Source organism: Patagioenas fasciata, chromosome 1 (genome assembly GCF_037038585.1).
Source record: "Patagioenas fasciata isolate bPatFas1 chromosome 1, bPatFas1.hap1, whole genome shotgun sequence".
In the NCBI taxonomy this organism is placed as follows: Eukaryota; Metazoa; Chordata; class Aves; order Columbiformes; family Columbidae; genus Patagioenas; species Patagioenas fasciata.
This window is the reverse complement of record NC_092520.1, coordinates 130,337,486-130,357,542: the sequence shown is the minus strand read 5'-3', so window position 1 is coordinate 130,357,542 and position 20,057 is coordinate 130,337,486. Positions and strand designations below refer to the sequence as shown.

Sequence of the window (20,057 nt, the reverse complement as noted above, 5' to 3'; positions counted from 1 at the left end):
TTACTTAAAGCATATATTTTTGTTTGGTTGTTTTTGTCTATAAAAAGCTGGCATACTTCAGACATTCATTTGGGAGAGAGGATCCTGAAAACCAGAAGGAAAAATAAATGGGAAAGACACACTGGATGCCTGGCATGTGTTCAGTTCGACCGCAGTTTTCTAACACCTCTGCAGTTGGCTATAGATCAAAGTCACAGACACCACCCATTAGTGCCTCCCAGAACAGTGGTGCTTCTGCCTTGTCTCTCTGTAGAGTTAAGAGGAGCCTGTGCACAGGGTGGACACAAATCCTAGCTAGAGGGAAACTGGAGAACTTGCTGTGGAAATACCAGGGAGACCCAAAGAGAAGTCCAAGTAGAGGCAGAATGACAAGGAAACTGGAGCAAGATGTTTACCCAGGACTGGAGTGAGACTGGGGGAAAGGACAGAATAGGACAGAGCTCTGCTGTGGAGGTGGGAGGGGAAGAGACAGTTGTTTGCCCTCGGTAGTGACTAGGAACACTATAATGGGATCTGTAATGAGATAATATGGGAAAAAGGGCAGGAAACCCTCCTTGACAGAGAAGAACAGGTAGTAGCACAGAGAGGACAGCTATGTCCAGAGCTGTTGGCCTAGGAGCAGAAGAAAGTTTTGGTGTGGGAGAAGACGAAACAGTATCCTGAGAGGATGGAGGTTGAGCATTCATTCTTGTGACTTCCTCATATGAGGACATGGGACTTTGGTACAGCTTTTGACCCGTTGAATAAATGCAAGGAGTCATTGCAGGTGCAATGGTCAAATAAGCCCTGCAAAAGCAGCAAGTCTTACAACACTTCCTCTGCTATCAGAACAATTTTCATATTACAGTTTCCAGAAGAAAAAAAAAAACAAAAACAAACAAAAACACCAAAGAAAATGTCATTTTCTCCCAGCCATGTGTCCTATCCTCCACTCCAAGCCTTACAGCAGTGTAACCATTTGGAGGCATGTGAATGTGAAACTGCTCACAGAAAGAAGACATTATCAAATACAGCAAGTCTTTCAGATAATTGGGATAGGGACCTCAAGGGAGGCTCTTGCATGGTTGTGTTTTTCAGATTTCATGTGGAAATCTGACCTCAGATGTAGGGGACCTCAGGCAGTGGCTGTTCCTCCTCATAGATACATTGTGTAGCTTTTGATCTAATTAGTTTACTCCACTACACAGTCCTCTTTAACATTGTAAAATAATGAATAGTTGCCTCGGTCTGTGTCCCTAAGACCAGCCTTGCAACGGACTGACAGGAGACTTGCCGTTTTCAGTCAAATAGGTGAAAGCAGGACAACACTGTAATTCACAATGTTTTCTATCTGTTTTTAGTTGGTTGTAACACATTGGAGAGATAGCAATGAGACTTTTAACTGGGTTGCAGCAGAAATGCTTCGTAAGATTTGGGGATGTGACTGCAATAGGTTATTGGCCAACACAAGGCATCAGGAAAGATTACCAAGGATGGAGGGTCTACTTTTTGGGGGGCTGGAGAAGGGTGCAACCATTGCGTGGTTGGTGAGAGCAGAGCAAGTTACCCAGGGCGGCAAGCCCGACCTGCAGCGGGGGCTGCCAGGCCCAGGCAGCCATTTGGGAACAGCGTCCGCGGATGGAACGGGGAGCTCTCTCGGGCCGGAGGAAATGACGGCCGGGTGAGTGCGCGGCTGCCGCAGGGGTGGCCCAACACCTGCCGCCGCCAGCTGGGAGGCAGCAAGAGACCGCTGCTGGCAGCGGCCTGGCGAGGCGCGGGCCCCACGAGCGGCGGCCATCTCTGGGGTGAACTGAGCTCCCGGGATGGGGTAGGCTGCGATCCCGACGGGTAGCCAGGCTACCTGGGCGGAGCCGTCTCTCCCTCCACCGGGTACCGTGCGCGCCCCCGCGCTGGGCAGCCACATCTCCCGCAGACCGGCGCCTCCTTAACCCGAGGAGGCGGGGGCGGCCGCGGCCAGGGGGTGCCGGGGAGGCGGAGCGGAGGCTGGGGAGGAGCTGGGGCCTGCAGTGGAGCCGCAGCCCGGAGCAGCAGCCGCGGCAGCGGCGGGGCCTTGAGAGACTCAACGCCGCTCGGCCGGGGCCTCCCGCACCGGAGCCCGGGGAGCCCCTGGGGAGGAAGCCGAGGCCCGGCGGAAGTCGGCGGAGGCGACCGCTCAGCCCCGCGCAGGCCCGTGGGCCGCCGCGGCCTCCCGTGGTAGTCGGGCCCGGGCAAGAGGAGCTGGGGCCTGGGGGGAAGCCAGGGACAGCCTCCGGGCAGCCGGGGTGGGGGGACACCCCCGTAGCTTGGCGGGGTGGAGGAGACACCCTGCCCGCCGCCTCCCTGCCCCATCCGCAGCCGTGAGGGGACACCGCGTTAGACAGCCCCGCTCTCGGCGCGAGGGACGCCCCCTCGCCCCTCCCCACCCTTCGCTGGCAGGCCGGGGCGCACCCGCCAGCCAGCCCCCTTCCCCGCACCTGACGAGAGAGCTTAGTACTTGTCCCCTTCCCCACTAACCAGCCAGGGTTGGGCAGAGGCCCCTGACACCAAGCCCTGTAACTATCTAGAAGCGGGTCTGTTCTTCCTCGCTGTGGAATAGAGCCTCCTGGAGCTCTCTCAATACCTGTTGAGGGGAGAGGCATCCTCAGACCACAGATTCTGAGGGCTGTGAGAATAACCCTTACTACCCACTCCCCCCTGCTACTGAGGAAATTCCTCTCTCAAGCAGAGGAGACAGCTCTTAAGAGACCAGATAGTAACAGGTGAGTCTTCACTGAAGAAATTGCATGTGCCCAAGAGAGCCAGTCCCCAAGGCAGAAATAAATAGCACCTCTAGATACTTAACTAGTAATTTTAATTATATTTGCTCAGGAGGCAGCAGAGAAAGCAAAAGAGAAAAAGTAGAGCCAGATTTAGATATTCTTCCCTTTTCCAGTTGCTGTTAACCACTGGAGATAAAGGTAATTTCCAATACTGACCTCATCCTTCATCCCAAGGAAGATCCCTCATTCCCCAATCCCAGGAGGGTTTTCCTCAAATATCCTGTGCAAGGAGAAAAGACACACCTCCCAGTTACAGGGAAAGGAAAAGGCAGTCTTCGCTGTTAATAGTCAGACAGATAGCACGATTTTTTTCAGAGAAAGAAATTTGCCCACCATTAAGGACAAGGTGCAGCTAGAGGGAAGAAGAAATTTACAGATAGAGAGACTGAGGAAATTGATTTTTGAAATAATCTGACAATCAGTGAAAAGGCTGCCTCCCAGGGGAATACCCTTTTAGTCCTTAGCTGCCAGAAGGGAGAGAGCATCTCCATCCTGGGATAAAAACAGCAGTTTTAGGGGACTGACAATCCCACACAGATTGTTTTAATACTCAAGATCCTGAATTCATCCACGATCCCTTCGCCCTCAAAATATTTCTTGAAGAGGGTCTTGGAATATTTGACAGCCACGGTCTGAGGATGGGTCTTCGAGAAAGAGTGTGAAGGACAGTACCCCAGAAACCAACACTGAAGATAATCCACCTTCCTTGAGAAAATCTTCCAGACAGAGTGAGTGACCACATTTTATAATTTCTCTATTCCTAGCTGTCCTTCTCTTTTGCCTTTGCTCCTTGTTTTCCATGTCTCTTCTCTCATTGTATCTGCTTTCCTTTTAATCTTTTTTTCCTGTTCCTGAACCTCTCCCTAGCCTTATTTTTCTGTATGTCTTTCTCCATCTCTCTCATTTTCCCTTATATGCTGTATGGAATCGACTTTATTCTTTCCCTCACTATTTAGCTTATGGGAGACCTCAGCCCTGGTTAATTGTGAGAAACCTCTTTGCCCATTTCCCTCTTACTTTCTTTCACTGGTGTATTCATCCTAGGTGCAGCCTTTATTGTCGCTGGTGTGAAATTAATTTTTGTCATTTGGGGGTCATTAGAGAAGGCTAATACTGGCAAAAAAAAAAAAAAACCTGTTGAGGAGACAGGAGCGGTGATTTGTACCACTAGCGTACAAAAATCCACCTGTGGGGTTGGAGTGTCAGTTTTTCTCCATATGGGTCCTACTGTGCTCATAACTGGGGGAATAACTGTGTGATACGGACCTCTACTGTGACTTGGAGCTGAATGTACAGATCCCAGTGCTAGTGCTCAGAGATGTGTGTCGTGATGTACCTGGGGGCTGTGGGATGAATTCTGGAAAGAGTACCCTTGACAGCGGGTCCTGTGGTGCTCCGGGGCCTGGGAATGAAAGTGGTGACAGTGCTGGTGGAATCTGCTCTGAAAGCCAAAAGAAGCCATTTGTTGCCACTAGTCTTCGTCTGTGTTTTTTATGCTGTGTTTAGGGGCTAGGAATGTGACTCCTAATGCTAGTGATATGGTAAGCGAAGCTGGCTGCTTTTTGTAAATGAGGCAGTTAATTTCAGTCACAAATGAATATTCTGATACTAACTTAGCGATTTCCTGAGAAATCAAGTCCAAGGGAGACTAAATCTCAAATGAAGCCCAAGCAGATTCCTGTACCAGAAGAATCATGCCTAAGGATGTCTCACCTGAGATATTCCAGTTTATGTTCTTGAGTGAGATAGCGGTGAGGAAATACAAGATCAAGGGGTCCTTGGCCCAGACAGGAACCTTTCTGGAATCCATTTGGGAACACAGTGGTTAACAGGGAGTCCCCGAAGAAGGAACTCCTTGGTGTAATTTGCAAGCAAGATCAGACAAAAGATGTCAGGGCCCTCCAAAGTGATTTGTCATTTTGTCAGAGAATTTTTACAGTTATCCCTAGCTTCAGAAGGTGCCTCTTTATAATGGAAGGCTGAACCACGAAGCATACATATGTTCTGGGGGTATTGTTAGATGCCCTCCTACCTGTTGCCCTATAGTTATGCAATCAGCCTGTTTTGAGTACAGCTGTGTTATCTAGCATGAGGGAAGAGATAACTGTGGCATTTTGGCCTTTGTACATCCAAGGGGATAACTGACTTTTCATGCTCTTGAGGTTAATTTAGCTCACGCTGCCCCCTTCCTCACAGTAGTGACTTGACATTTTTCAAGTGCTTTTGGCTCTGATGGATGCCAGGGTACTTTACAGAATATATATGCCAGCCTTACAGAATTCTGCTCTTCCACAACAATTATCTTTCTGTATATGAAACTTTTTTTCTTCATTATTAATGATAAAAATTAAGATTTTGTGTTTGCTTCCTGAGCTTTAAATGTTCATGACAAACATACAAGGGTGAAAGTCGTATGCTGTAGAATAACTGTTATTTTTTAATTGCTGACAGGGTATTCAGTGTTGACTTGGACACACAAAATTAAGACAATGCTCTGCAGATCTCATAGTCTAAAACACAGCTATACAAAAGCAAGTACATACTGATAAATTTAAGGAAGGGACTCATTTTTAGAGGACATAGCTCTTCAGTGTGATCGTGGTATTTACATCAAATGTTTATCACAGGCTAAAATACAGCTTCTTCTGAGGTGGAATACTGCAGCTGTTCTGTACCATTTATTTTATACAAAAGTACCCATAAAAGAAAAAGGGAGGGTATTCTTTATCTTCGTAAAAGTGAGAGATACTTTATAGACACATTTAAATGAAAGTGCTATGTCTTTAAGAGTTTCCATTAAGAATGTTAAACCAGAACACCTAAAATTAGGCTTTAAAAACCACATTTAGGTACCTAAGTAAATAGCCTAATTCTTTTAAGTGCCCAAGAATGTAGAGTCGACGTGAACAGAAGCAATGAAGTCTTCAACAATTAAGAGACAGTTATGTGTGTATGAGTTTGTAAATTTAAATTTAGATATTCATGCTTCTAAAAGCTGACTTGTAAAGTTGAATTAATCTGATCTTGTCCTATGTGCACTCTGCTCCCATCTGAGAATTGAGTGTGTGGCATTTCTCAGGTCAAGCGCTTAGGTAAAATGAAATGAGGTGGTCTAGAGAGTTATAGGAAAAGGATTATGTTACTGAAAGATCACGAGGTTATATTAATGTTTAAGTATGTGTTCTGTAAGTTCTTGGGTTTTATCTTGAAATCTGGTTCTGTAGACAAGTTTCTAGGGTAGAATAAGGAGTCAGAAAACTTGCAGTGAAATACAGTAAACAGTTTGAGGAGTTTGGATAGAATTTCCGAGTCCAAGGTGGTGTTGTGACTACTATAGTACCTTTTCTTTTTTTTCCTTCTTTAAAAATATGGCTGATGTCTCTGGCTAAGTTTTTTCTTACCCAAGAGGGACAAATGTCTTTGCCTGCTACCTCCTCCCCTAAATTTCAGCTGACCTTCATAGAGTGGGAGATTCAGTGTATATCAGGTTTTGGACTTTTGGCCCTTTATTTCAAGTGTCAGAAAAGGGATATGGTTAATGGCAGCTGTGATATGGACAGTTGTCCCTCAAGAGCAGGACTGTGCTGATTATCTCATTTTACACAGCTGTCAGACATGAGTTACATCTCCATCATTAGAAACCAAAAGATGCAATCCTTTTGGACTAATTTTTCTATTTGTTTCTCCCAACCTTGGGTAGAACTCGTAACTGGTGCCTTTCATACAGAACCCTCTCTGTTTTATAGTACTTAGTTTGCAGAATCTGTTGATGAGTGATACTTCAGAATTGAAACTTTAAAAACTATTGTTTCTAGCACTTTCAGTCTGGAAGACAATTTTCAAAATACAAGTAGTGCCCGGATTAATGGACAGCCTAAAATGATATCTCCAAAATGTTTGAACTCTCCAGTCGTGTTAACTTTGAAGCCTAAAGAAAAGCATTTAAATCTGTATTGCTGGCTGTTGCACATCATGTTACTTTAGCAAAGATATCCACTTGATGTGTTCAACCTCGAAATGCTTATCATCTTGTTATGTGTCAATATTGCTATCTATTCTGCTGTTTTCTTCTTCCTTGATGAACTTAGAAATCTATAATAAATTTCTGCCCTGTAGTCATGTTTTCTCTTTTAAAGGCAGCTTGTGTGTGTATTGCTGAGGGAGAGCAAGCATGCTACAGTATGTTTTCACAATTAAATAATCACAAGTTTTCATTTTAAGTTTGAAATGAAAATGTGAAATACTGGGAATGTTTCATAATTTGGAGGCCTCACAACAGAGTCTAGGACAGATTTAATGTTGTGTCCTGTCGTGCTTTGCCAAGATTTGGACTAGGCTGTCATTTTATCATTCTGTCTTTGACCTACCCCGTCCTCTACCCCATCCTACTATGAACGTTGGAGTTGGTGTCTTAAAGGTAGACCATGAACAGATTTTGCTAGTTCCTGACCTTTGTGAACCCTTTCCTAAATCCCATGCTGGGCTTCTTAGCATCGTGTCACAGTCAGTTTCCTTCCCTGCACCTTAAAGGTCCAGCATGTTTCCACCCCTTTATTCTCATTTCCTCCTACACCTCACTCCTCCTTCCACTTCTCTTTGTACTGGCCTTTACATATAGTTTTATGCTACCCCTTTGACATTCTGTTCTGTGGTCCTATAAGCCTAAAATGCAACTTCTCGCTTCATCAAGCAAGCATCCACCTCTCTAGGATTCTTCACTGGCAGGAATTCTTTCTTACTGCCTCTCACAGGCCCCACCCTTACTTCCACACGTGCATTTTTACCTGTTCTTGGTTTGGCTTTTGTTAGATTATATGGTTGTGGACATAAAGCATTTTTTTTTGGTCTGAGATTAGGTCAAGAAACCTGTTTTATTTTTACCACTATACCAGGTGTTTCAAAATGATGGGCCCATCCCTGGAGGTCTATGGAGGATCAGTACCACCTCTTATAGTGTACCTGTAAGTGGATCTTATCCCCCTATAAGGTTCGATAGATTCGTACATGGGTTCCTTTCCCAACTTAATGCAAAGTGCGTTTAACTCCACTGTGGGGGTTATACTTCAGGTCCATCTTTTGAAACACCCTGTATAATAAATAGAATTTTGTTCATCTGAAAATTTCCTGTTCCGCTAGGCTGGGAAATGGCACTTTGTCTCCATAATCCGACTCATTTATTCTCTCGCCCTCTCTTCTCCTCTACCCTCTTCCCTTCCTCAGGAATAGCTGGATTTTAGTTGGTTAGACTGAAAGGCCCTTGCATTACATTTTCTGGTTCCTTCCAGCACTTCAGGATCTTTGTTTTGAGAACTGGGGTGAACAGTTTGTTCAAGGTACAATACCTCATTCCTCATCCTTCTAAGCTGGTCAATTTATTTGATGTGAAGTCAAGAGGTATGGGGGTATGTGTTCTTTTTTGCTTTTTTGCCCCCTTTTTTATAAGTAAGAGAGACTGAGTAATGAGGGAGAGGTAGAAATGACAAGTGAGAGCTTTTATACCTCAAGGAAAAAATATTTACCTTTTTTTTTTTTTTTTACAATTAGCAATTCAGATTTTGTTTATGCTCTCTATAAAGACTGTGGCTGATTATGTCAGAAATATGTAGTTACTGTTTAAAGTTCAAATCTGAATAATTGGGAAGGAATCTGAACTTTCTGTGGTCACAAATTAAAGGAGCAAAGTTTCAGAATTCTCAGTTTTCCCAAAAAACTATTGTTAAGTAGAACCAAAACAATGCTCCCTCCCCATGAGGAGCTTGCAGAGAAAATAAACAGGTTGCTAAAATAGTTACCTCTGAAATTCCCTTTATCTCTACCTGAACAAAGCAGACAAACTATGAATGTAGGGAACTGATCTGGGATTTGGGAGGCATTATGTTCTCTGCATGGTTTTGCTTCTCCTTTCCTGGCTGACCTTGGGTGGCGCACTTCCCCATGCATGGCTTTCCGTTTGTCCTGAATAGGTTATTGATCCTTTATAAGGGTTCCAAAGCATAAGGATGAAAAATACTTTATAAAAGCTAGATCTTCTTCTTACTGTTGATTACCTTAATTACAGTGTGATATTTAACTCAAAATCTCTAGATGCAGCTTTTCGTGGCATTACAAAACAGTGAATGATGCCCCAATTAATTTTTATTTCATGGAAGGACCTGTGACTCCAAAACTGAAAGATCCTGTACCATGTCTGCCACCTAGAACTGTGTAAGTTTCTTGAAGTATACATACTCGGACTCCCTTCAAGCTTCTTCTAAGATCTCTAATGACCTTTTCTTGGCCAGGTCTCAGGGTCTCTATTCCATCTTCATCCTTCTTGGCTTCCCTGCTGTTTTTGACACTTGATCATGCCCAGTCTTGAAATCTTGTCCTCCCTTGACTTTTGTGTCAGTATTTTCCTGTTTTCCCTCCTGCTTTTCTAGTAATTCATTCAGTAATTTCTGCATTAAGCTGCTTACCTTCCTCCATTATTTTTTTTGGTAAGTTAGACATAAAGATCCACCTCCGGTATCCTCTCTTTTCTTTACCACCTCCATGCCAGTGATATTAAATTATGCAATTTGGCATACTGTCTTAACATACTTTAGAACAATTTGCAGCAAGTTTAAGACTGCTGAGGCCCAGATGGAACTCCAGAAAACTCCTCTGAGATTTCCCTTTGTTTCCTGCTTTCTTCTGTTGCGAGCCTCCACAGTTGGGCCTGTAACATGGGTTTTCTTGCATTCTTCTTGCTCTGCATATACAGGGTAGGGGTTCATCTTCCAGATTCATGGCCCGAATCTCCTTCTGCTTCTTAGTCTCTTTGAGTAACCGTTATGCTTCTTCATTTACCATCTTGGTTACTGCTAGCTGTTCTTGCTGGACTCTGACAATTGTGTTACCTTCTTGTCTTGTTAAAAACACCATTACTGAAGCTATCTTCCTGTTGTGTTTTCTCAGCACGTTGCCATCTCCTCCTTGACAAGCCTGTTCGTTGGCTATCATCCACTACATAAGATGCCAGCTTCTTGTACTCAGTCTAAGTGACCTGCACATTTATGTTTTTCCCCTATCTGTCGCTGTCTTTTATTGTCCTTTGCTCTGCTAGGAACACAAGCATGACGTTGTGCTTTTCCATTTTTTGCATGAGCATCTTTCCACATTCTTCCTAAGCTGACTCATACCTTGATACATATCTGAAAATCACCAGCCAATAGAGGCTGGATGTACTGGAAACTACTTATTTGCATATTTGAAAATTATTCAGAACTGATACTCGGAGGTAGTTATCTTATTACGTGTACCCTCTCCCTGGATTATTTTGTAAAGAAGGATGATTACGAAAGTAAATGAAGATCATCATAAGCAAGAGACACATGGTCTCAAAGACTAGGAAGGTCAGGGTTGGAGCAGAATAATATTTACTTGCAGTTGCAACTATGTGTGTGGAAGAAAGGGGTGTCTTTCAATATCTGGAAGGAAATGAACAGGATGTTTAGTTTGAGGATGATAGCCAAAATGGAACATTTTATGAGTAGGATGCAGAAAGGCAAATAGCAATATTAGCTTTTTAAGCCCAAAGACACTGTTAATGGGTGTGTGTTCCTTGCTGGTGTGGTTCTGAATCCTCTTGACTTTCAAGCCTGATACGAACCTTTACAAGATTTGAACCTGGCTAGGGATTGTTAGGTGTTTTGTCTCCTAGAAGACAGTTCAGCCAGTTTAGTTCAGAATAACAACTAACAGAACAGTAAAAAGGAATTATGTTAAAACAGCAGTTGAGACCTGATTTATGAGTTTCATACAGCATTACTCAATTCTTCTGATCGTTCTGCAACTTCAGTTTCAGCTGCACTTCACTTCCAAACTCATCTTTAACAGTCTTTTCTGCAGTGCTTTGGTAATCTTAACTCTGGGAGCATCTGCTGTATGTACAGTTTGGGCATGTGGTATCCGACTAATCTGCACTTGATGGTAGTTTCCTTATTTTCTATGAATTCAGTACATAGTTCTTACTAGTGCTTGATACCCATTTCCACAAGTGGAACAAAATGGGTTGTGGCTTGTTTCAGCAACTATTGCAGAGTTCATATTGACTAATCTATTTTCAGTGGTTCAGCCTTTGGTGAATAGGTTCTGACCACTTGCAGATTTTCGTTTTCACTATGCCTGACTGGCATTCATTTAGCCCTGGGAGCTCTCTTACACAGAAACTTTGTAGTATTATTATTATTAAACTGTAAGATTAACAGTAATTTTTCACTGACGGACCCATTTTTTTAATGGGAATAAGAATACAGTGTTCATTTGTAAGTGCACGCTGCGTTCTTTTAACCCGGCTTTCTGTACCTATCTGCAATGATATGAAGATCATCTGAGAGAGATATTTGGCACACTGAGCTACTTCTGATGTTGTCTCTAATTTCAGAGACAGTCTACTTATTGTATCAGTGTTTGCATATCCTCTACTGAAGGTTTAGTACTGGATGTGATTCTGATAGGCAGCTAAAATTGAAATCCTTCTATTAAATCTGAGTGTTCCCAGGAAATACCTTCTCTTAAATGCAGTTTCTCTACCACAGACTTCCTTGTTTCCAAGGGAAAATTTCATTCCAGATATGTGCTCATAAATTCGAGTTATTCCGAAACCAATACCCAATACCTTTCTCAGTGTAGGAGTAATTGCTCTGTTAATGTTCTTAAGGCAAATGCCAAAGATTTCTCTTGCCTGCCTTGGCATATGTATAGAATTACAGCTTCTACTTCAAATGGTAAAATATTGCATAGTGATACTGAGAATGGAGAGATGCTGTAGACACATTTCTGCTGTGGTGATGTATTTTCATTGTGCTTCTTTGAAGTGCTTGGATTACTTTTACTTCAGATCTGTTATTGTGAGGGTTGTCATGGGACATTTGGCTTATTATTAGAATAAATCTTTTATAGTAGTCTCATTACAAAGAAAATAATTTTCAGCTCAAAAATATTTTAGGCATACCAGTATTCTCAATATCACTTGCTGTTTCTTTTGACAGGTGTTATATATTCCACACTTTCACTTACACAGCACCATAAGTAAGTAAACTAATCTTAACCTTGAACACATATTTTTAGACTCTCTGAGGGGTCTCTTCAATGTTTGTGTAGTATTTCTCTCTGCATTTTTTTGCTCCATGTTTTATGTCAGACAACAAAAAATATATGATTAGTTGGTCTTATTAAAATCTGGCAAGGCACTGGCTGTGCTTGATCCTAGACATTTATGTCTGTAAAGATACTGTCTCCCTTGACATGAGAATATTTTAGACTTTAGCTGTAATGCCGTCTATTGATAAGTTTGAATAAGCAGTTCAAGTTTTGTAAACTATACTGGTTTGTCAGTTTTTGTACAGGAGGAGTACATAATTGCTTTTGGAATTGGATCCTGATGCTCTTCCAACATGGAGGTTTTGGTGACTTTATAGTCCCCATAAGACTTCATGCTTCATTTGTACTGAGAATGCATGCACAGTCAGTGCTGTTCATTCACAAATTGAAAATACAAAATTATACCCTGCTCGTGCACCTTTCACAAAATGGAGTGAATCGAAAAATCCTATGTTAAAATATGCCATTATGATATTTATGTAATTAGTAACTATTGTGAAAACATTTGTTTTCATTTTTCCTTGAGACTTAATATGAACCTTATGTTGCTGAGATTTCTGTTTGCTAAAGGAAAACTGTACCTGTATAACAACTTAATTATAATAAAACAATTACATCAGTGATTTTTATTAGGCTATATGTGATCTAAAAGTTATTGTACTTCTCTAAGTCTGACTTTTCAGTACCATCTTCTAGTTTTGTGTTGTAACTTTTAGCAGATTTCTAATTCAGGATGCCATAATTACTGAACCACCTGTGTTCTTTTACACAAAATAGCACTGAACATTCAAAGCCATTCCATCTTGCACACTAAGTAGTTTTGAGTAGGGGTATAGAGTCAGACAACTGTGACATGGACAGGCGCAAATTGTGACAGTTTGTATTCATATAGGTGATACCACACTGTGCTCTTAGGTGACTGTGTGCTTCTTTTGGTTGAAATCTTTCTTCATTGTGGTTCATGACTAGTGAGAACTGTGTACCCCTTATTACCATATCTGCACATCGATAGTTTGTTGGTAAAATGTTGTTGGCTTGTTCTGCTGCTCCCAAAGAAAGGAAACATGGTTCTGGAGTATGATGATTTCTCTTCCCTCTTTGCCACAGCGACTGGTTTTCCTCCTTTTATATGGCATTGCGGACAGGAGTGTACTTTCAAACTGCACTGCTTTTCTTTGGTTTGCTGATACACTAACATGACACCTGCCACTCCTTCATGTCAAGTTTCATTTTATGAATAATATCCAGCAGCCTCTCTTTTCCTTCTGGAATTGATTCCAGAAAGATAAAAATTTTCTGAAGGCTTCTCACAAGTAGTTGCCAAAATGATGGATAAAAATTTCAGACTATGCAGGGTGATTGATATCCTTTTGTATGACTTACATGAAACAAATATCTCTCAGTTAGGATGTTTGCTTAGAGAAGATAAGATTTTTAAATATTTTGTTCATGCCCTCTTAGTTCAGACCTCCTAATTTTCGAGGGAAAGCAGGTGTTAAAATGTCAAAATTATCTTCTGCCAGAATTAGCAAAATTGATTCTTTTCCCCTTTCTGTATTGGTCTAGCAGTACAGGTCTCTTGCATGTGTAGTTTACACAAGTATGTCAAAATTGCATTTTTTCATCAAAGTGTTATAGAATCATAAAATGTCCTGAGTTGGAAGGAACTCACAAGGATCATTGAGTCCAACTCCTGTCCCTGCATATGACAATGCCACAGTTCACACCATGTGTCTGAGGGCGTTGTCCAGTCACTTCTTGAACATTGTCGGGCTTGGGACTGTGACACCTCCTTGGGGAGCCTGTTCCAGTGCTCCACCACCTTTTGGGTGAAGAACCTTTTCCTAATGTCCAACCTAAACCTCCCCTGGCACATCTTCCTGCCGTTACCTCGGGTTCTGTCATTGATCACCAGGGAGATCAGCGCCTGCCTGTCTTCCTCCCCTTGTGGGGAAGCTGCAGCTGCCATGAGGTCTCCCCTCAATCTCCTCCAGGCTGAACAAACACGGTCACTTTAGTTGCTCCTCATACAGCTTCCTCTTCAAACCCTTCCCCAACTTTGTAGCCCTCCTCTGGACACTCTTCAGTAGCTTTATATCCTTTTTATCCTGTGGTGCCCAGAACTGCACACAGTGCTCCAGGTGAGGCTGCACCAGTGCAGAGCAGAGCAGGACAATCACCTCCCTTGCCCAGCTGGCAATGCTGTGCTTGATGCACCCCCAGACACAGTTGGCCCTCTTGGCTGCCAGGGCACACTGCTGGCTCATGTTCAACTTGTGGTCAACCAGAACTCCCAGATCCTTCTCTGCGGAGCTGCTTTCCAGCATCTCATCCCCCACTCTGTATGTACAACCAGGGTTGCTGTGTCCCAGGTGCAAAATTCAGAACTTGCCTCTGTTGAACTTTATATGGTTGGTGATTGGCCAGTTTTCCAACACCTTTGTGTTTCAGAAAGTTTGCAATCAAATGATTCTTTTTTTGCCGGTTAGTTGGGTTTGAGGTTTTTTTGTTTGTTCATTACCTCAGAAGCTATGCATGTTTCTGAATATATTACGTGGATATTGTTAGTTAGATCACTGGATCTGTGTTTCAGGAACGTAAATAGAGGTGGCCTTACATTTATAGGTGTTCTACAGCAATGTCTCTCACTGCTTGAAAGCCTGTTTTGCTGTGCTGTTCCCCACATTTCCTACATTTTTTCAGTCCCGATATATAAGTAGTAGTGATCTTGGATAAGATCTGACTGTCTTAGAGCAAGCATTTGCAAAATAGCAGGGCAGGCAAAGTGCAGATTTCTTCAGTCTGGCAGGGATAGTACAATCTGATAGAGAGAAGGCTGCCTTTTTTTTTCAGCCTGAGATTTTATTTGCTAGTTGCAAATGTTCAAAGTAAGGCAGTAGCTTTCCTGGAAAGCTGTAGTGGAGTATTACTAGTCCCAAGTGGATTAGTGGTTATTAAAAGGTATTAAATGCTAGGATTTTCTTTAATGATGAATACATTTCTTTATGAGTTACAGATTCTCATATGTTTAATTGTAGTTTTGGACCAGTGCTTGGCTGTCATTTTTGCATCCCTGTCTTGACCTGGGGTTGTACTGGAACTAGTTAGTGCTTGAGAAATGAAGGCTTTGCAGTCAGTTTCCAGCTGTTGATGGTGGTTATGACTTGGCTACCTTACCCTTGGTTTTAAAGGTAGCCAAATACATTAACAGATACCATTTACTATGTAAAGTCAGAGATCATAAATTCTGGACTTCCAACTTTCTTTTTACTTCTTCAGAGTTAATTCTGGTTTGCTAATGTGGTAGGATTCTTTTTCAAACATTCTTGGTTTTAGTTCAGTGTGTTTGTTAGTCATAAGTGTGGTGTGTTTTTTTTTTTTTTTTTTTTCTTTGAGTGGGATCATAAGATAATAGCTTGAAAGAAGGTTTGACAGGCAATGAACTGGGAAGGGAAAGTTGGAAGAATCATCAACTGCTCTGGTTTGGCTTCAGTCTTGTTTTATCATACCATTAAGTAGTGTCAAGCTGGTGTGTTGCTTGGATCAGGTAAATGGGATACGCAGTACAAATTATAGCAAGTATTGCTGTTATAGTAAGCATTATTTCAAATAACTTAGTAGCCAATTACACCAAATATATTTTTGCACTGATAGTGTTCTGGAATGCCACCTTACCTATGTTTTGACTATGCCTGATTATTACAGAACCCATATTGCCAGGATCCAGTGGCATGATCAAGGTTAAGGAAAAAAAAAAAAAATCTTATTCCACCACTTCAAAATTTCCCATGTGATTGTTATTGGGTCTAAGTCTTCAATTTCTGTCCTAAATTACTGTCTGGTGTATGTGTTGTTAAAGAGCTGCTGTTTTTTTCCTGAAAAGTAGTTCTTTCAGATTGGTATCTTAATCTGCCATAGGTTTTTGTAACCTATTATTCTGGATTTCTGTGCTTCTCTTAAAAGTGAGGGGCTGGCTGGGAAATTTGTATTTATTTTACTTTGGGTTTGTATTGGTAGCACAACTGATATTTCATAGTGGTTTAACATACATAGGATGAGCAGCAGTAATTTGTTCTCTGATTGCACTGTGGAAATTAAAATTTATATGAGGCACACTTACAAAAATAAGCATTCAACTGATACTTAGTTCATGTTTGTTTTCTTCCAAGCTGAATACTACTTTTAGTGACGGCTAATGCAAATGCAGCTGTGTTCCAGACACTGGGACACCTCAGTGGTCTGTCCATCCCCACTGGATAAAAAAAAAAAAAAAAAAAGTTTGAGATTAGATCAATGCAGTCAGAAAGAGCTATATTCAATAATCAGCAACTTGAGGAAGGTGGATAATGGAAAGCCTTTTGCAGCTCTGATCATCTAGTTAGCTGTGTAGCAAGTGTGTAGCAAGCAGTCATTGCTGTCATATGTGATAACGTGGCAGATGAGTAGATAGATAAGTTAAAAGCAGTTGGGCTTTTCCTTTCCTCCACAGACAGAAGTATGTTTCCACTCTTACTATAGTGTTGCAATTTTACTTTTCAGTCTGTACATGCACATGAGTGTGAGTGATAATGTTAGCTGTGCAACTACCTTGTTTCCCTGAAAATAAGACCTACCCCGAAATAAGCCCTAGCATGATTTTTCAGGATTTTTGAGGATGCTCCAAATAGAAGCACTACTCCAAAAATAAACCCTACTTACAGTTCATTAAAAAGTCAGTTTAAATAGTGTCCAGGCAGACATACAAGTAAAAAAGTAAGAAGTTTTGGAGCAAAAATTAATATAAGACCCTGTCTTATTTATGAGGAAGCAGGGTAAGAGATGCCTTCTGAGCCGAGGGCTTTGTAGCCACTGCCTGTGGTGATTGAGGGGTGGATTTTGTTGGGATGTTGTGTAGGTATTTGAGCCCTAAGAGCTGTGATGAGCACGTACATGAAAATGAAAGGTTTAGTACATACAAATGTGTTAGAGTGTAGACTCTGAGTGCTTTTGTGCTGTGAGAGCACTTTAGTGAAGAAGTGCAAGGTGTAATGCATGTAGTTGTGGGGGAAGAACAGGGAGCTTCTGTGTCAAAATGCTGGTTGGTCTGTCTCTGGATCTGTGCATCCACACTGTATTATTGTCAAATACCTATGTTTAGAATGACGATCTAATTGGTATTCATGCAGATGGGTGTCTCCCTGTCTCATCTGATCCACTCATCTGAGTGATGCACTTAGTGGGAGGTGTCTGCTGATGAATCTTGCAAAAGCATAGTGTGTTCATGTGGGTCTGTTCTCTCCTACATGTATGCCTGTGCTTAATGTGCTACATGACCGTGTACATGTGTTTGTGCATTTGCCTTTTGTATGCACTAGCATGCTTAAAGATAGTATCTAATCTTATTAAAAGATTAATTTCAAAAATGAAAGATGCAGAACTTACAGCACTTCAAGACATGTTTCTTCTCTTTGTGGAAAGAATAAGTGTAGAGCAGGGCAGGTTGTGTCCATAGAAACTTAGCTATCTCAGTCCAGACTTTAAGGGATTGCTCCTAGTATAGGGATGCAGCCAATTATGAGTAAGAATTATGATCTTTCTCCTTGCCTTGACTACTAAAAAAGACAGCATACAAGCTTGTGTGCTAAGTGTATGGGTTCATGCTGCTAAATATTTTCCTCATATAAAATAACTGTGAGGTAGAAAACCTTTGGTACAAGTGCTAGCTAATGTTGGACATGTGTGTTTTATTTTTGTGAGGGGAAATATATAATACTTATGAGAGGACAGATCCTGAGTCTGTTTCCACCCTGTGACAAACTTCTTGTGTGACTTTGGACAAGTAAGTTTTTCTTGTGTCTCAGTTTTGGGGAAAATACTTGCCTACTACATTGTGCATTAAGTGAGATTTAATTCAATGAAATGTATATTTAGGAAAAACGGGTTATGGTAGGCAAGGCTTTAACTATTATGAGCTTAATATAGTCTGTTCCACCTTGACATGGTAGATGTAATTATCTGTATACAGTACTACGCATGATGTTGGCATTTTAAAATGATATGTAATCCTAGCTCTAAGGAATAGTATTCATTATAATGTCACCTGATGCAAAAAGAGAGACTAGGCCTTAGGGAGAAGTAAATTTCCCCATAAATTAAGATAGTCCCAGTTCTGACTTTTCCAGATGATCTAATTAAACTGTGGTTTGTATATGGCATGAAGGAGTATTCCCTTTTAACTATAATTTTCCTCTTACCTGACACAACCTACTGGATCACAGGTACTCTTGGTGAAGGGTCACAAGGTTATATTGCTTATATAGTAATGGAGCAAATGTGGTACAGCTGCTGAAAAGGCTCAACTTCCTTTGACTAGTTCTCAGTTCTTTACCTGGGAACAGTTGGGACGCTCTGGGTAAGACTGTCCTAGCAGGGTTACCATCATCATTGTCCTGGCTAATATCAGCAAGGATGGTCCTTCCAGAGACAGTCATAAGCCTTTTTGGATTATTCTGTCTGGCTCTGAATAAGATATATGAAGTAGGATAATCTTTACACAGGTGCTTCTCATGGGGGAGAAGCAGAAGAGGAATGCAAATGGATGCTTCTGTTCTCAAGGTTCACCTTGTTTATATCTCAGGAGTTCTCTTTTGGCTCTTCTCACAGGTACTCCTGCAGCCAGCATCATGGCCTCCGACCTGGAAAGCAGCCTCACTTCCATAGACTGGCTGCCACAGCTTACTTTAAGGGCTACTATAGAAAAATTAGGGGGTTCCTCACAAGCAGGACCTCCAGGGGCTGCCCGAAAGTGTCCCCCAGGCTCACCAACAGATCCCAATGCCACCCTGAGTAAGGATGAGGCTGCAGTGCACCAAGATGGGAAGCCACGCTACAGCTATGCCACTTTGATCACATATGCCATCAACTCATCACCTGCCAAGAAGATGACACTTAGTGAGATCTACCGTTGGATCTGTGACAACTTTCCCTACTACAAAAATGCTGGTATTGGTTGGAAGGTGAGGACTCTCATTGCTCACAAAAAGTACCCATTTTGTCTGATTACAAGACTTATCTTCTTAATTCTGTGCAAAATATCCTCACTGAGCGAAATAAAAAGACAGATGTGAAACTAAGTTGACCAACTGGAGAAAATGCAGAGCCAGAAATCCTATTTTCTCTGAGAATTCTGTTGTATGTGGTGGCCCCTTAGGAGGGAGCCTGCAAAAAAATCACCAACAACAACCAAGAAAAAGAAAACAGAACCCCCCCACAAAACCTACCTCACTAGCAACCTCTGCATCACACTATTTTCATTGCACCTTCTGTAAGTGTATAGGTGGTTCAGCCCCATATTATTCATCCTAATCCATCCCTTTCCCTTCCGCAGCTTCTGTTCTGCTCTGTTCTGTGTAGATGTAATGAGATTTGGCTTTTGAGTATGCACCGTTCTTCTGTTTTCTCTACTCGTTTCTTGGACATACTCAGAAGGCTGTATGTTTTTGTTTTAGCACTTACCTATGTCTCTTATTCTCTCATCAGAACTCTATTCGTCATAACCTCTCTCTGAATAAATGTTTTCGGAAGGTGCCTCGACCGAGAGATGATCCTGGGAAGGTAAGAAATGTGCATGCTCCTGGGCACGCAATTTAAAACTGCAGAGAATAAGCCGGGGTTGCCCTTTCTAACTCATGGTTGGAATTTGAAACCTGAAGTGTAGGCAAAAATGGAAGCAGTAGTAAGATTTACTGCAGTGCTTTGGCTACAGAAGCATTCACTTAAAGGGAACCGGTATAGGGGACCTTAATGGTTTTAGCAATTGTTTTTATCTGTGATCTTTGGTTAACTTTAGAGATACTGAAATAAGGAAAAAATGGAGTTGAATATATTTTATTAGTTTTGCTTCTTTTTCTTGATTTTTGTGTGTAAAATGTGGATCTAGGCCAGCTTGATCTATTATGGAAAACCATAGTGGCTGCTGGTGAATGGCAGGACTATGATGTGACATCATGGGTTTCATGGAAGCAAGATAATGGAAGTGAGAGCAGAACTACTACCTATTTGGACTGTAAAATATTTGGTGTTGAGGAAAAAATATCACTGTCAGTTTGAATCTGCAGAAGTCATTGACAAGTAAAACTCAGGAATGTAGGAATTTTT

The 20,057-nt window shown here is 41.8% G+C and overlaps 1 protein-coding gene across 4 annotated transcripts in view; it reads left to right on the top strand.

Moving 5' to 3' along the window:
* The first annotated feature begins 1,985 nt into the window (after positions 1 to 1,985).
* The window catches only part of FOXJ2 (forkhead box J2), a 28,072-nt gene continuing 10,000 nt past the window's right edge, over positions 1,986 to 20,057 (top strand). Inside the window, exons 1-4 of one of the 4 annotated variants that reach the window (XM_065848710.2) lie at positions 1,988 to 2,738; positions 3,402 to 3,526; positions 18,564 to 18,916; positions 19,440 to 19,514. In XM_065848710.2, coding sequence (XP_065704782.1) covers positions 18,584 to 18,916; positions 19,440 to 19,514 — 408 coding nt within the window. In that variant the 5' untranslated portion in view covers positions 1,988 to 2,738; positions 3,402 to 3,526; positions 18,564 to 18,583. Of the gene's footprint in view, positions 3,527 to 18,563; positions 18,917 to 19,439; positions 19,515 to 20,057 lie in introns of all 4 variants that reach the window. The other 3 variants (XM_065848707.2, XM_071815141.1, XM_071815128.1) reach the window with 3 other exon arrangements.